General features: G+C 43.9%; 1 protein-coding gene across 2 annotated transcripts in view; it reads right to left on the bottom strand.

Moving 5' to 3' along the window:
* Positions 1-871: 871 nt before the first annotated feature.
* Positions 872-14951, bottom strand: part of LOC135522553 (transcriptional repressor NF-X1-like) — a 32165-nt gene continuing 18085 nt past the window's right edge. The window contains exons 11-24 of one of the 2 annotated variants that reach the window (XM_064948928.1): positions 12848-12878; positions 12629-12711; positions 12327-12435; positions 11824-11943; positions 11549-11628; positions 11108-11338; positions 10566-10639; positions 10306-10404; positions 10154-10195; positions 8924-9022; positions 7687-7753; positions 6845-6990; positions 6534-6635; positions 872-1275 (exon numbers count right to left, since the gene is read on the bottom strand). In XM_064948928.1, the coding sequence (XP_064805000.1) occupies positions 1200-1275; positions 6534-6635; positions 6845-6990; positions 7687-7753; positions 8924-9022; positions 10154-10195; positions 10306-10404; positions 10566-10639; positions 11108-11338; positions 11549-11628; positions 11824-11943; positions 12327-12435; positions 12629-12711; positions 12848-12878 (1359 nt within the window). In that variant the 3' untranslated portion in view covers positions 872-1199. Of the gene's footprint in view, positions 1276-6533; positions 6636-6844; positions 6991-7686; positions 7754-8906; positions 9023-10153; positions 10196-10305; positions 10405-10565; positions 10640-11107; positions 11339-11548; positions 11629-11823; positions 11944-12326; positions 12436-12628; positions 12712-12847; positions 12879-14951 lie in introns of those variants that run through there. The other variant, XR_010452701.1, reaches the window with a different exon arrangement.

Below are 14951 nucleotides of genomic sequence, written 5' to 3' on the forward strand. Positions count from 1 at the left end.
ATGGGCAGGGCGCAGGCATGGGTGGTCCTAGGGAGCCAGGTCCAGCCAATCAGGAGTTTTTCCCCACAAAAGGGCTTTCTTACAGACAGAAATACTCCTGTTTCGTCAGCTGTCCTGATGTCTGGTCTCAGACAATCCCGCAGGTGAAATAGCCAGATTGTGGAGGTTTTGGGCTGGCATGATTACTTGGTATGTGGTTGTTGGACATACTGCCAAATTCTCTTAAACGACGTTGGAGGTGGCTTATGGTAGAGAAATGAACATTTAAATATCTGGCAACAGCTCTGGTGGACTTTCAAAACTTAAGACATCTTTGGCATTGGGTTGTGTGACAAAACCGACCATTTTAGAGAGGCCTTTTATTGTCCCCAGCACAAGGTGCACCCGTGTAACGATCACACTGTTTAATCAGCTTCTTGATAGGCCATGCTGGTCAGGTGGATGGGTTATCTTGGAAAAGAGAAATGCTCATGAATAGGGATGTAAACAAATTTGTACACAACATTTGAGAGAAATACACTTTGTGCCTATGGAACATTTCTGGGATATTTTATTTCAGCACATGAAACCAACACTTCACATGTTGCATTTATTTTTTTGTTCAGAAAATATATATGGTCTGTGTGATACAGCCCCTTTCATCACCTGAGCATCATAATGTTGATAGTTAAATGCAACCTAATTGATCATGGCCAAAAGAACCCAAACAAACTTTAAAATAACCTTTCAGAACATAATAAATGAGCCTTTCTTTAAAAAATACCTGATTATTATATCATTATGTATTATCTTGTGTAGTTTTATTTTATAGCATTTGTAACAATGTCAATACAGGTTCTCTGCATTATATTGGTAAGTCAAGTATCAACACTATTGAAAAATTGCTTTATTGAAATAAGGTACTGCGTGTACCCTCGTCAAATACAACAGTTGCACTTTAGGAACTAGTGAAAATTGTTAACTATTCAAATGCAATCCATGATTATTTTCCAAGTCTGGAGATTTGCTCATGCTATTTGCATATGGCAGTTACACTTTTTACTTGGTTACAAAACTAAAATAGTACTGCAGTGATATTTTCTCTTGAAGACAAGCACAACAAATGAGGTGAGATGGCATTACAGATTTCAGACCATCTTGGAGCAGCAGATACATTATTTAGTATTATTACGTCGAGGTTTGCTTGTTTTGGGCCTTTATTAATCCTGGACATCGAAGTAGTCGATTGCCGGCTCTTCTTTGACTGCCTTGGACCAGCTGCTCACACCATCAGTCCTGATGACAAAAACAAGAACCACAGTTAACTAGCTGTAGCTGGATAGCTACAAGTCATTGGGACATTGAGAGCCTACAAACTCAGGTCCAATTCGGGCCCATGTCCTCAGTTCCAATTTAGGCCTGTATGTGTGAGGAGTCTTTCAGTGTGTGCAGTGAGGAGTCGTTCATTGAAAATCCTAGTCATTGGCGACTCCATTACCCGCAGTAATAGACTTAAAAACAAATCATCCAGCGATCATACACTTTACAAGGGGGCAGGGCTACCAGCGTAAAGGCTAATCTGAAGATGTTGCTGGCTAAAGTTAAAACTGGCGAGTGTAGAGAGTATAGGGATATTTTTATCCATGTCGGCACCAACAATGTTAGGATGAAACAGTCAGAGGTCACCAAGCACAACATAGCTTCAGCATGTAAATCAGCTAGAAAGATGTGTCGGCATCGAGTGTCTCTGGCCCCCTCCCAGTTAGGTTGAGTGATGAGCTCTACAGCAGAGTCTCACAACTCAATCACTGGTTGAAAACTTTTCTGCCCCTCCCAAAAGATAGAATTTGTCGATAGTTGGCCCTCTTTCTGGGACTCAGCCCCCAAACAGGACCAAGCCTGGCCTGCTGAGGAGTGACGGACTCCATCCTAGCTGAAGGGCTCATCTTATCTACGAACATAGACAGGGCTCTAACTCCTCTAGCTCCACAATGAGATAGCCTGCTGCCTGGCCTGCACCCTCTTAGCCAGCCTGCCAGCTTAGTGGAGTCTGCCACCAGCACAGTCAGTGTAGTCAGCTCAGCTATCCCCATTGAGACCATGTCTGTGCCTCGACCTAGGTTGGGAAAAACTAAACCTTGGCGGTGTTCGCCTTAGCAATCTCACTGGAATAAAGACCTCCTCCATTCCTGCCATTATTGAAAGAGATTGTGATACCTCATCTCAAAATAGGGCTACTTAATGTTAGATTCCTTGCTTCCAAGGTAGTTATAGTCAATGAACTAATCACTGATCATAATCTTGATGTGATTGGCCTGACTGAAACATGGCTTAAGCCTGATGAATTTACTGTGTTAAATGAGGCCTCACCTCCTGGTTACACTAGTGACCATATCCCCCGCGCATCATGCCGGGGGTGTTGCTAACATTTATGAAAGCAAATTTCAATTTACAAAAAAAGAAAACATTATCGTCTTTTCAGCTTTTAGTCATGAAATCCAGGCCTCCTGGGTCATATACAGCGTTCCTCACTGAGTTCCTATCGGACCTTGTTGTCATGGCAGATGATATTCTAATTTTTGGTGACTTCAATATTCACATGGAAAAGTCCAGACGCACTCCAAAAGGCTTTCAGAGCCATCATCAACTCAGTGGGTTTAGTCCAGCATGTCTCCGGACCTACTCACTGCCACAGTCATACTCTGGACCTAGTTTTGTCCCGTGGAATAAATGTTGTGGATCTTAATGTTTTTCCTTATAATCCTGAACTATCGGACCACCATTTTATTACGTTTACAATCGCAACAAATAATCTGCTCAGACCCCAACAAAGGATCATCAAAAGTTGTCCAATAAATTCTCAGACAACCCAAAGATTCCTAGATGCCCTTCCATACTCCCTCTGCCTACCCAAGGATGTCAGAGTACAAAAATCAGTTAACCACCTAACTAAGGAACTCAATTTAAACTTGCATAATACCCTAGATGCAGTCACACCCCTAAAAACAAAAAACATGTGTCATAAGAAACTAGCTCCCTGGTATACAGAATATACCCGAGCTCTGAAGCAAGCTTCCAGAAAATTTGAACGAAAATGGTACGACACCAAACTGGAATTCTTCAGACTAGCTTGGAAAGACAGTACTGTGCAGTATCGAAGGGCCCTCACTGCTGCTCGATCTTATTTTTCCAACTTAGAGGAAAATAAGAACAATCCAAAATGTATTTTTGATACAGTCGCAAAGCTAAATAAAAATCAGCATTCCCAAGAAAGGATGGCTTTCACTTCAGCAGTAATAAATTCATGAACTTCTTTGAGGAAAAGATCATGATCATTAAAAAGCAAATTACGGACTCCTCTTTAAATCTGTGTATTCCTCCAAAGCTCAGTTGTCCTGAGTCTGCACAACTCTTGACACATTATTTTCATCAATCATGGCCTCTAAACCTTCAAGCTGCACACTGGACCCTATTCCAACTAAACTACTGAAAGAGCTGCTTCCTGTGCTTGACCCTCCTATGTTGAACATAATAAACAGTTCTCTATTCACTGGATGTGTACCAAACTCACTAAAAGTGGCAGTAATAAAGCCTCTCTTGAAAAAGCCAAACATTGACCCAGAAAATATAAAAAACTAAAATTGGCCTATATCGAATCTTCCATTCCTCTCAAAAAAAATGTAAAAAGCTGTTGCACAGCAACTCACTGGCTTCCTGAAGACTAAGTATATGAAACGCTTCAGTCTGGTTTTAGACCCCATAATAGCACTGAGACTGCACTTGTGAAGGTGGTAAATTACCTTTTAATGGCGTCAGACCGAGGCCCTGCATCTGTTCTCATGCTCCTAGACCTTAGTGCTGCTTTCGATACTATCAATCACCACATTCTTGGAGATATTGGAAACCCAAATTGGTCTACATGGACAAGTTCTGGCCTGGGTTAGATCTTATCTGTCGGAAAGATATCAGTTGGTCTCTGTGGATGGTTTGTCGTCTGACAAATCAACTGTAAATGTCGGTGTTTCCTCAAGGTTCCGTTTTAGGATCACTAATGTTTTCACTATATACACTGCTCAAAAAAAATAAAGGGAACACTAAAATAACACATCCTAGATCTGAATGAATGAAATATTCTTATTAAATACTTTTTTCTTTACATAGTTGAATGTGCTGACAACAAAATTACACAAAAATGATCAATGGAAATCAAATGTATCAACCCATGGAGGTCTGGATTTGGAGACACACTCAAAATTAAAGTGGAAAACCACACTACAGGCTGATCTAACTTTGATGTAATGTCCTTAAAACAAGTCAAAATGAGGCTCAGTAGTGTGTGTGGCCTCCAAGTGCCTGTATGACCTCCCTACAATGCCTGGGCATGCTCCTGATGTGGCGGCGGATGGTCTCCTGAGGGATCAGGAGCATCTCTGTTTTGTCCGAGTTTAAAAGTAGACCATTTGCAGCCATCCACTTCAATGTACAGCTGTGTGTCATCCGCATAGCAGTGAAAGTTAACATTGTTTCCGAATGATCTCTTGATGTAATTCGGAAACAATGTTAACTTTCACTGCTATGTGGATGACACACAGCTGTACATTGATGAAACATGGTGAAGCCCAAAATTGCCCTCCCTGGAACCCTGTGTTTCAGACATAAGGAAGTGGATGGCTGCAAATGGTCTACTTTTAAACTCTGACAAAACAGAGATGCTTGAAAGAAACCAAGATCTTCTGTTGAATCTGACATAATATTGGTTGTACAGTCGTCTCAAATAAAACTGAAGGACCTCAGAGTTACTCTGGGCCCTGAACTCTCTTTTGACGAACATATCAAGACTGTTTCAAGGACAGCTTTTTTCCATCTCCAACATTCCAAAAATCAGAAACTTTGTCAAAAAATTATGCAGAAAAATGTATCCATGCTTTTGTCACTTCTAGGTTAGACTACTGCAATGCTCTACTTTCCGGCGACCCGGATAAAGCACTAAATAAACTTCAGTTAGTGCTAAACACGGCTGGTAGAAACTTGACTACAACCCAAAAAATTGATCATATTACTCCAGTGCTAGCTTCTCTACACTGGCTTCCTGTTAAGGCTATGACTGATTTCAAAGGTTTTACTGCTAACCTACAAAGCATTAGATGGGCTTGCTCCTACCCATCTTTCCGATTTGGTCCTGCCGTACATACCTACACGTACACTACGGTCACAAGACGCAGACCTCCTTAATGTCTCTAGAATTTCTAAGCAAACAGCTGGAGGCAGGGCTTTCTCCTACAGAGCTCCATTTTTTATGGAATGTTCTGCCTACCCATGTGAGAGACGCAGACTTGGTCTCGATCTTTAAGTCCTTACTGAAGACTCATCTCTTCAGTGGGTCATATGATTGAGTGTAGTCTGGCCCAGGAGTGTGAAGGTGAACGAAAAGGCACTGGAGCGACGAACCGCCCTTGCCGTCTCTGCCTGGCCGGTTCCCCTCTTTTCACTGGGATTCTTTGCCTCTAACCCTATTACAGGGGCTGAGTCACTGGCGCTCTTCCATGTTGTCCCTAGGAGGGGTGCATCACTTGAGTGGGTTGAGTCACTGATGTGATCTTCCTGTCTGGGTTGGCGCCCCCCCTTGGGTTGTGTGGCAGAGATCTTTGTGGGCTATATTCAGCCTCGTCTTAGAATGGTAAGTTGGTGGTTGAAGATATCCCTCTAGTGGTGTGGGGGCTGTGCTTTGGCAAAGCGGGTGGGGTTATATCCTGCCCGTTTGGCCCTGTTCGGGGGTATCGTCGGATGGGGCCACAGTGTCTCCAGACCCCTCCTGTCTCAGCCTCCAGTATTTATGCTGTAGAAGTTTGTGTGTCGGGGGGCTAGGGTCAGTCTGTTATATCTCAAGTATTTCTCCAACCTTATTCAGTGTCCTGTGTGAATTCAAGTATGCTCTCTCGAATTGTCTCTTTCTCTCTCGGCGAAACTGAGCCCTAGGACCATGCCTCAGGACTACCTGGCTGATGAACACTTGCTGTCCCCAGTCCACCTGGTCATGCTGCTGCTCCAGTTTCAACTGTTCTGCATGTGGCTATGGAACCCTGACCTGTTCACCGGACGTGCTACCTTTCCCAGACCTACTGTTTTCAACTATCTAGAGTAAGCAGGAGTGGTAGAGATACTCTTAATGATCAGCTATGAAAAACCAACTGACATTTACTCCTGAGGTGCTGACTTGCTGCACCCTCGCCAACCACTGATTATTATTATTTGACCATGCTGGTCATTTATGAACATTTGAACATCTTGGCCATATTCTGTTATCTCCACCCGGCACAGCCAGAAGAGGACTGGCCAGCCCTCATAGCCTGGTTCCTCCAGGTTTCTTCCTAGGTTCTGGCCTTTCGAGGGAGTTTTTCCTAGCCACCGTGTTTCTACACCTGCATTGCTTGCGGTGTGGGGTTTTAGGATGGGTCTCTGTACAACACTTTGTGACATCAGCTGATGTAAGAAGGGCTTTATAAATACATTTGATTGATTGATTTCAATGTATGAGTGCAAAGATGCATGCCTACTTGCTATGTTTGATATGGGCAATGGGTGGGGGTGCCCTTGAGACCCCTGTATCTCTCTCTATCAGGGACGTCAGTGTTGAGTTAGGACAGGCAGACTTCCCCCTGCACACAGCAAAAAGTACAGTTACAACATATCCTCAGAATAGCAGAGGCACAGCACTGTCTGAATTGTTCACAATACACATCCCTTCATACAAAATATACCCAGCTGATACTGTTGCACAGACAGTAATTACAAAGTATTTTTAAAGCTACAACATGCATCTATTTTGAGATCGTCATAGATTGTAAAGTGCATGTGGAGGCGTTACCTGATGGCGGTAATAACCACGTTGCGTTTGGGCTCGCTGTCGTAGCTCACGCTCTCTACGTTGTAGACCTCAGCCAGCTCGTGGACTATCTTCCTGTGCTCTCTGTTCATTGGGGGGAAGCAGTGGCTCCTCTTGGACAGTTTACCCTGAAAACGGGTTACACACACACACGTCACTCAAGACTTCATGTTTCCACTATGAAAGATTGTTCCGAGTCCCCATTTGATTTAAGGTTTAAATAAATGTTGTCCTAATAAACATCGCTAGCTACCGGAGCTGATTCACTGGACATTATGCTGACTAAAGTAGTATTTCCCAATGTTCAGAACCAAAAGGGATAACCAACGACAAATCGAACCTTTAGCGATCATCATCATCAATACCCATCGTAATACCCAAGGACATTCAAATACTTCAAGTCTTTCCTGCACTCCTTCAACTAAGGGGACCAGAAGCTTTTAGCTAAATGCAGACTACGCAAACCGAAGGTCCTCTAGTAAGCTGGTAGTGGTTTAGGGAAACCCAGTCATGTATAGGGAAATGCTGGCCCTGTATAAAGTATTTAAATCCAACACCATCTCATCTAACTGCTCTTAAATAATACACGCTGTACTCAATTTAAGTGGTGGGTGACATTCCATGCCAAAGAGGCGTGTGTTTATTCTTGTCCCTGTGCTTTAATTCCGTGTTAAATTCACCCCATCTGTGTTCAAAATGCAACCTATTCCTCATTTCGTGCACTACTTTTGACCAGGACCCATAGGGCTCTGTTCAAAAGTAGTGCACTATTATAAGGAATAGGGTGTTATTCAGCACACAACCTAAGTCTATTGGTCTCTTACCTTGCTGGCCAACTCAACCAGATTCTTGATCTCCTCTTCAACCTCGCTGACAAACTTCAAATCTTTTCTAAATTTGGAAAAATAAGAAATACTTTACGTTGTGATAAAGCAGTGGAGAAGGTAGAAAGTTTTAAGTTCCTTGGTGTACACATCTTGAACAAACTGAATTGGTCCACCCACACAGACTGCGTTGTGAAGAAGGCACAACAGCACCTCTTCAACCTCAGGAGGCTGAAGAAATTTGGCTCGTCACCAAAAACAAACTTTTACAGATGCACAATCGAGTGCATCTTGTCGGGCTGTATCACCGCCTGGTACGGCAACTGCTCCGCCCATAACCGTAAGGCTCTCCAGAGGGTAATGAGGTCTGCACAACGCATCACCGGGGGCAAACTACCTGCCCTACAGGACACCTACACCAGCCGATGTCAAAAAGATCATCAAGGACAACAACCACCCAAGCCACTGCCTGTTCACCCCGCTATCATCCAGAAGGCGAGGTCAGTACAGGTGCATCAAAGCTGGGACCGAGAGACTGAAAAACAGCTTACATCTCAAGGCCATCAGACTGTTAAACAGCCATCACTAACATTGAGTGGCTGCTACCAATATACGGACTCAAATCTCTAGCCACTTTAACAATTAAAAATTAGATGTAATAAATGTATCACTAGTCACTTTAAACAATGCACTTTATATACTCTACATTACTCATCTCATATGCATGTACTGTACTCTATACCATCTACTGCATCTTGCCATCTTGATGTAATGTATCACTAGCCACTTTAAACAATGCCACTTTTATGTTTACATACCCTACATTACTCATCTCATGAATATACTGTACTCTATACCATCTACTGCATCTTGCCTATGCCGCACCATCGCTCGTCCATATATTTATATGTACATATTCTTATTCATTCCTTTACACTTGTGTGTATAAGGTAGTTGTGAAATTGTTAGATATTACTGCACGCTTGGAACTAGAAGCACAAGCATTTCGCTACTCTCGCATTAACATCTGCTAACCATGTGTATGTGACCAATAAAATGTGATTTTGATTTAAAGACATCAATGAAATATGAAAATGGTGTCTCAGAGCACATCGGTGCCATCAATTGGCCTTCAAATTGGGAAATATTATCCCCATAACATGCACACGAAGACAACAATATCTGAGAACATTCTCGGCATGCATTGGATAATACATTACATGTATTGGTACACCACCTGGCATCTCCTCGGAGGCTGTCACTATAAGTGGAGGAGGAGGTGCGGATGTTGAAGGGGTCCACTGAAGGGTAACTCTGCAGGGCCACAGCCAATCGCCTGTCAGGACACATACACACAACCGAACATGGGCAGACACTAAGGTCCACTGATCTAAAGAAGACTAGAACAGGAAAAAGCTTGGATGTTGACTGCACATTTTAAGAAAACAAAAATCCATTCGACAGCCTAAAGCAATGTGCTATCAAGTGGCTGTCTGTGTGCAGGGCTTCAGACCAGCATTTTCCCCTGGTGCCACTAGCTCACGGTTTGGTTACACCAAGTTTCCCCCCACAGCGTTAAGCAACAGGAAAATAAATGCGTAAATCGCATTATAAAGTCATTCACAGTGCTTCAGATGGTATGATAGAATACTGAAATGTTAGGCTATTCAATAAATAAGTTGTTTCGTCTAACATGTCCAAGAATCCGGTGATTGTCATGAATTGTGGGTTGACAATAGGGTATTGTTATATTTTACTCTTAAAATATGACTCCAGAATGTTGTTGTTCAATGGAGATGAATTTGCCTACTTTATGTGAACTAAAACCATATGCTAAGTATTTTGGAGCCAATTCACCACGAGGAAGTGAAAACACTTAACACATTAGATCGCTAACACTAAATATAATACCCAGTGCTAGTAGCCATTTATTAAATCTATCAGTAAAAGTTTTTGCAATTGTAGCCTACAACCCTATGCACTCGCAAGGGCCGATGCGCATTCCACTTTTGCACGCTTCGTATCTCGAAGCCATATCAAATTTCTTGCGATCGGTTGTAAAATAGTCTATTTGACAGTTAAGTAGTTGCTTCCAAAGCTGTGATTTTCCCAGCAATTCCCAGAGCGCACAACGGGCGTAGAGAGAGAGAGAGAGAGAGATCGGCTCACTCATCACAGCAGCAGGCCCTAGTGAATCATGCACATGAGCTTGGCAGACACTTGCATTACAGGAATCGTAAGGATAAAGCACTTCACTGTTTGACCAAATCATGTTTTCAGGCAGCAAAAAGTTTGTTTTGAAACTTGAGTGAGGTGACCATGTAATGAATGTTAAGCTTACGCCGATGCGACCACTTAAGAATTTAATCTCGTATAGCCAAGTCAAAGGGTCGCAAAATGCGGCTAAAATGGTTGCGGTCTGGAGCCCTGCTGTGTGCGAGCGCACAACAGCTGTGCAAAAACTGACCTGTTCCTTTCCAGTGCAGCACACCCTTCATCACACTCCAACCTGAGATGGAACACACAGAGACATTAACATAAGCTGGAAACGGTACACTCATATTTTGTACAAGGTGAACAACTATGTTTTGTATGCTATAAGGTTTGGTCCCATCTTACTTGGCCTGTTTCATCTCCTTCTTAGTGATGAGACCGATGTCTACCGAGTCACCCAGCTGCATGTCAGACAGCTTACTGGCCATGGCAATGGCTGCATACCTACAGCACAGGGACACATAATTGGGAACCACTGGTTGGCACCGCATGCACAGTCAAGTTTGGAAAAGTGCACATGGAATAAGTGAAAACTGGTTTAGAGCACGCATTTAAGGTGGTTGTTTGATTCTACTGTATAGGCACATAAGGACACACGCGCGCACCTCTGATGGGCACTGGCTGCCTCCGTGCACACTACCGTTTCCTTTCTCCGGCCGCAGTCACACTGTAGCGCCACCTGTGGGACAGACATGGAAACTCATGAAACCCTGGCCACAAGAAGAAGACTGCTGCTGTCCAACACGGCTGCCTATATCTCCACGTCTGACCCATGTGGGGCGGCAGGGTAACCTAGTGGTTAGAGCGTTGGACTAGTAATCGAAAGGTTGCAAGTTCGAATCCACGAGCTGACAAGGTACAAATCTGTCGTTCTGCCCCTAGGCCATCATTGAAAATAAGAATTTGTTCTTAACTGACTTGCCTAGTAAAATAAAGGTTAAATTTTTTTTTACAAAAATGTGCCCGAGTATTTGAAGAGCTACGGTCATTTCGGGGGAAATTTTCCATATGTTTACATTCAGAATGTCACCCTAAATGTAGTGCAATCTCTCTATAGCGCAGGTGCCACATTTTTGATTTAATTGGCCTTTATTTAACCAGGATAAAATCCCTCTAGTCAATTGGTTGAACATTAAACTTTTTGTACCTTGGCAGCGCAGGTGTTGCGCGGGCAACTGGTGCCCTTGTGGCAAGGGGCGTTGCAGGGGTGGCCACAGTCGGCACGGGGCAGCACACAGGGCTGGCGGCAGGCGTCCTTGGCCAGACATTCTCCCCGGTGGCAGATGCGGTGGCAGCGGTGGAGGTCACACAGCAGCACCTTGTTGCAGGTCAGACCACAGGAGATGTCCTGCAGGTGGCACGGAATGTTGCTCCTTCGCTGCGGGGGAAGGCTTTGGTGAAGTATCCCAAATAGCACCCTATTCCCTATATAGGACACTACTTTTGACTACAGCCCATAGGGCTCTGGTCAAACGGAGTGTACTATATAGGGAATAGGGTGCCATTTAGGGCACAAGCTATACTTTCAAAAGGAAGCCGGTTGAAGGTTAGATCAATGCAGCCAATAGGCTAATATCAGGAAAGTTACCTCATGCTTTCCCATGCACCACTTCTGAGTGAGGTAAGTACAGGGTGGGCACTTCTCCTCACTGTGGCAATTATGGAACACTGAGGACATAAACAGACAGTATGAGACGAGACCGAAGAATAAACATTAAATGATTCATCCCAAATGGCACCATATATATATATATACACACACACACACACACACACACACACACACACACATATATATGACTTGCAGTCTTCCAGGTGAATTGTAGTGATTTCTTTGGTTCTAGAGGTAGCTTGATTCTTTACCTTGGTGGTCACACTTGTGCCTCCTGGTACACAGGTTCTTACACTCTAAGGGCTTGGTGCCACAGGCGATTGGGGGGAACAGGACAGTCCCCCCACAGTGGCACGCCAGCTCATCAAAACCTACACACAGGAAACAGGCAGGCAATCAGAGGAATATGGCCTGGCAGGTTTGGCAGGTTACTTAGCTAATGGGGCCATGTGATCTCAATGATCAAGACACAGCATACTGTATCACACTAACACATGTCAATAGGAGACAGTGAAAATTAAGTAGAAGTTAAGATTCACCCCCACTGGTATAGTAAATGGATTTCCTACCCTGTGAAATAGGATGTGCTCTAGACTTAAGCAAGATAAGACATGGTGAGGAACATTGCCATTTGAACCAAAAAGAATCGCAAAGCCTGGATAAAATGACTCAAGCGTCTGTGCATCTGCTGGCTTGTGAACATCTGTTGGCAGTGCCACTGTGAGTAGCACTGGGAACTTTGACTGGTACTCACTGGTTTGCCAGCAGGGTTGGCAGTTCCCACGGTGACAGAGCTCTTGGCAGCGGTGGAGGCCACAGTTGAGCTTGTAGCCACAGACCAGAGAGCATGTGTGTTCCACACCCTATGGGGCGGGGACATATGTCAGTGTGACACCAGCTAGATAGTAGGCAGGCACGTCTGGATGCCCTCTGTAGTGCCATCAATTCATTCCTAATAACTACTACCAAATTCATTCAGGTAACTAATGTATGACTTTTACTTCCTGACTGTGTTCTTTACAAACTGGGTGCCACCTACTGCTTTCTGTCACTCACCACACAGCACAGCTCGCCACATTTGTGTCGGCCACAGGAGCGCTTCTTGAGGCAGCGCTTCTCACAGGTAAAAATCAGTCCATCTACAATTGGGAGGAAGGAAAGAGATTAAATTAAGAGGACATTATGACAATGGATGAGGCACTTAAGTACAAGACAAATCTACTTTTAGTAAGTACAGTGGCAACACCCCCCCCCAAAGAATGAAAAAAATCTTACCTTCATTCTGGATGGTTGCACAGGGAACATCCTGAAAACAAAGAGTTGGTCTTCAGGGGTTCTCTTTGGTAGAACAGAATTACACCACCATTTGCAACACTGCGCAATCTATACGGAACTATTGAAATTGGCGCTGGAGATGGCTGCCGTTTTACAAACCCTTAACCAATTGTGCGTGTTTTTTTTCCACATTATTTGTAACTTATTTTGTACGTAATGTTTCTTCCCCCATGTCTTATGACCAAAAAGAGCTTCTAGATACCAGGACAGCTATTACTCACCCTGTACTGAAGGAATACCTTTTCTTTAACAAGTCGGACAGGAAAGATTTACTTCAGCCGCCCGACAAGACCCTCATCCCCGTCATTCGCAGGAGAGACAAATATCGGGGACGAAGGTCCAGGTGCCTTGTAAGGATCCGGCAGCGAGCGGGTAATCTCCCTTTACCATCGCTCCTATTAGCCAACGTACAATCAATGGAAATTAAAATAGACGAACTACAATCACGTATGTCCTACCAACAGGATATTAAAAACTAATATCTTATGTTTCACGGAGTCGTGGTTGAACGACAACATTAATAAAATACAGCAGACGGGTTTTAAGCTTTTTCAGCAGGAAAGAACAGAGGCCTCTGGTAAGACAAGAGCTGGCTGTCTATGTATATTGTAACAGCTGGTGCACTAAATCTAAGGAAGTCTCAAGGTTCTGCTCACCTGAGGTAAAGTAACTCATGATAAGCTGTAGACCACACTATTCACCAAGAGAGTTTATCTAAATTCTTCTGTTTATCTAAATTGCACTGTTGCAATTCTAAATAATACCAACACAAACTGATGCTGGCACAAAGATCACTGAGCTGTATACCACCATAAGCAAACAGGAAAACGCTCATCCAGAGGCGGCGCTCCTGGTAGCCGGGGACTTTAATGCATGTACACTTAAATCAGTTTTACCAAATTTCTATCAGCATGTTAAATGTGCAACCAGAGGTGGAGGTGGGGAGAAAAAAAGAAAAAAACTCTAGACCACCATTTGGCAAATATGACCATACTTCTATCCTCCTGACTCCAGCTTACAAGCAAAAACTAAAGCAGGAAGCACCAGTGACTCGGTCAATAAGAAAGTGGTCAGATGAAGCAGATGCTATAGGACTGTTTTGCTAGCACAGACTAAAATATTCAGTGATTCTTCCGACGGCATTGAGGAGTACACCACATCAGTCACTGGCTTCATCAATAAGTGCATCGATGACGTCGTCTCCACAGTGACCGTACGGCCATACCCAAACTAGAAGCCATGGATTACAGGCAACATCCGCACTGAGCTAAAGGATAGAGCTGCTGCTTTCAAGGAGCGGGACTAACCTGGTAGCTTATAAGAAATCCCGCTATGCCCTTCTGACGAACCATCAAACAGGCAAAGGGTCAATACAGGACTAAGATCGAATCGTACTACACCGGCTCCTACACTTGTCGGAGGTGGCAAGGCTTGCTAACTATTACAGACTACAAAGGGAAGCACAGTTGCGAGCTGCCCATTGACACAAGCCTACCAGATGAGCTAAATTACTTTATGCTCACTTCTATGAAAGTAACACTGAAACATGCATGAGAGCGTCAGCTGTTCCGGACGACTGTGTGATCACGCTCTCTGTTGCCGATGTGAGCAAGACCTTTAAACAGGTCAACATTCACAAGGCAGCAGCGCCAGACGGATTACCAGGACGTGCACTCCAAGCATGCGCTGACCAACTGGCAATTGTCTTTACTGATATTTTCCACCTGAGTCTGTAATACCAACATGCAAACCACCATAGTGTCTGTGCCCAAGTACTGACCCGTAGCACTCACATCTGTAGCCATGAAGTGCTTTGAAAGGCTGGTCATGGCTCACATCAACACCATTATCCCAGAAACCCTAGACCCACTCCCAATTTGCATACCGCACCAACAGATCCACAGATGATGCAATCTATTGCACTCCAAGCTGCCCTTTCCCACCTGGACAAAAGGAAAACCTATGTGAGAATGCTATTCATTGACTACAGCTCAGCGTTCAACACCATAGTACTCAAAGCGCACCACTAAGCTTAGGACCCTGT

This window comes from Oncorhynchus masou, chromosome 30, assembly GCF_036934945.1.
Source record: "Oncorhynchus masou masou isolate Uvic2021 chromosome 30, UVic_Omas_1.1, whole genome shotgun sequence".
NCBI lineage: Eukaryota > Metazoa > Chordata > Actinopteri > Salmoniformes > Salmonidae > Oncorhynchus > Oncorhynchus masou.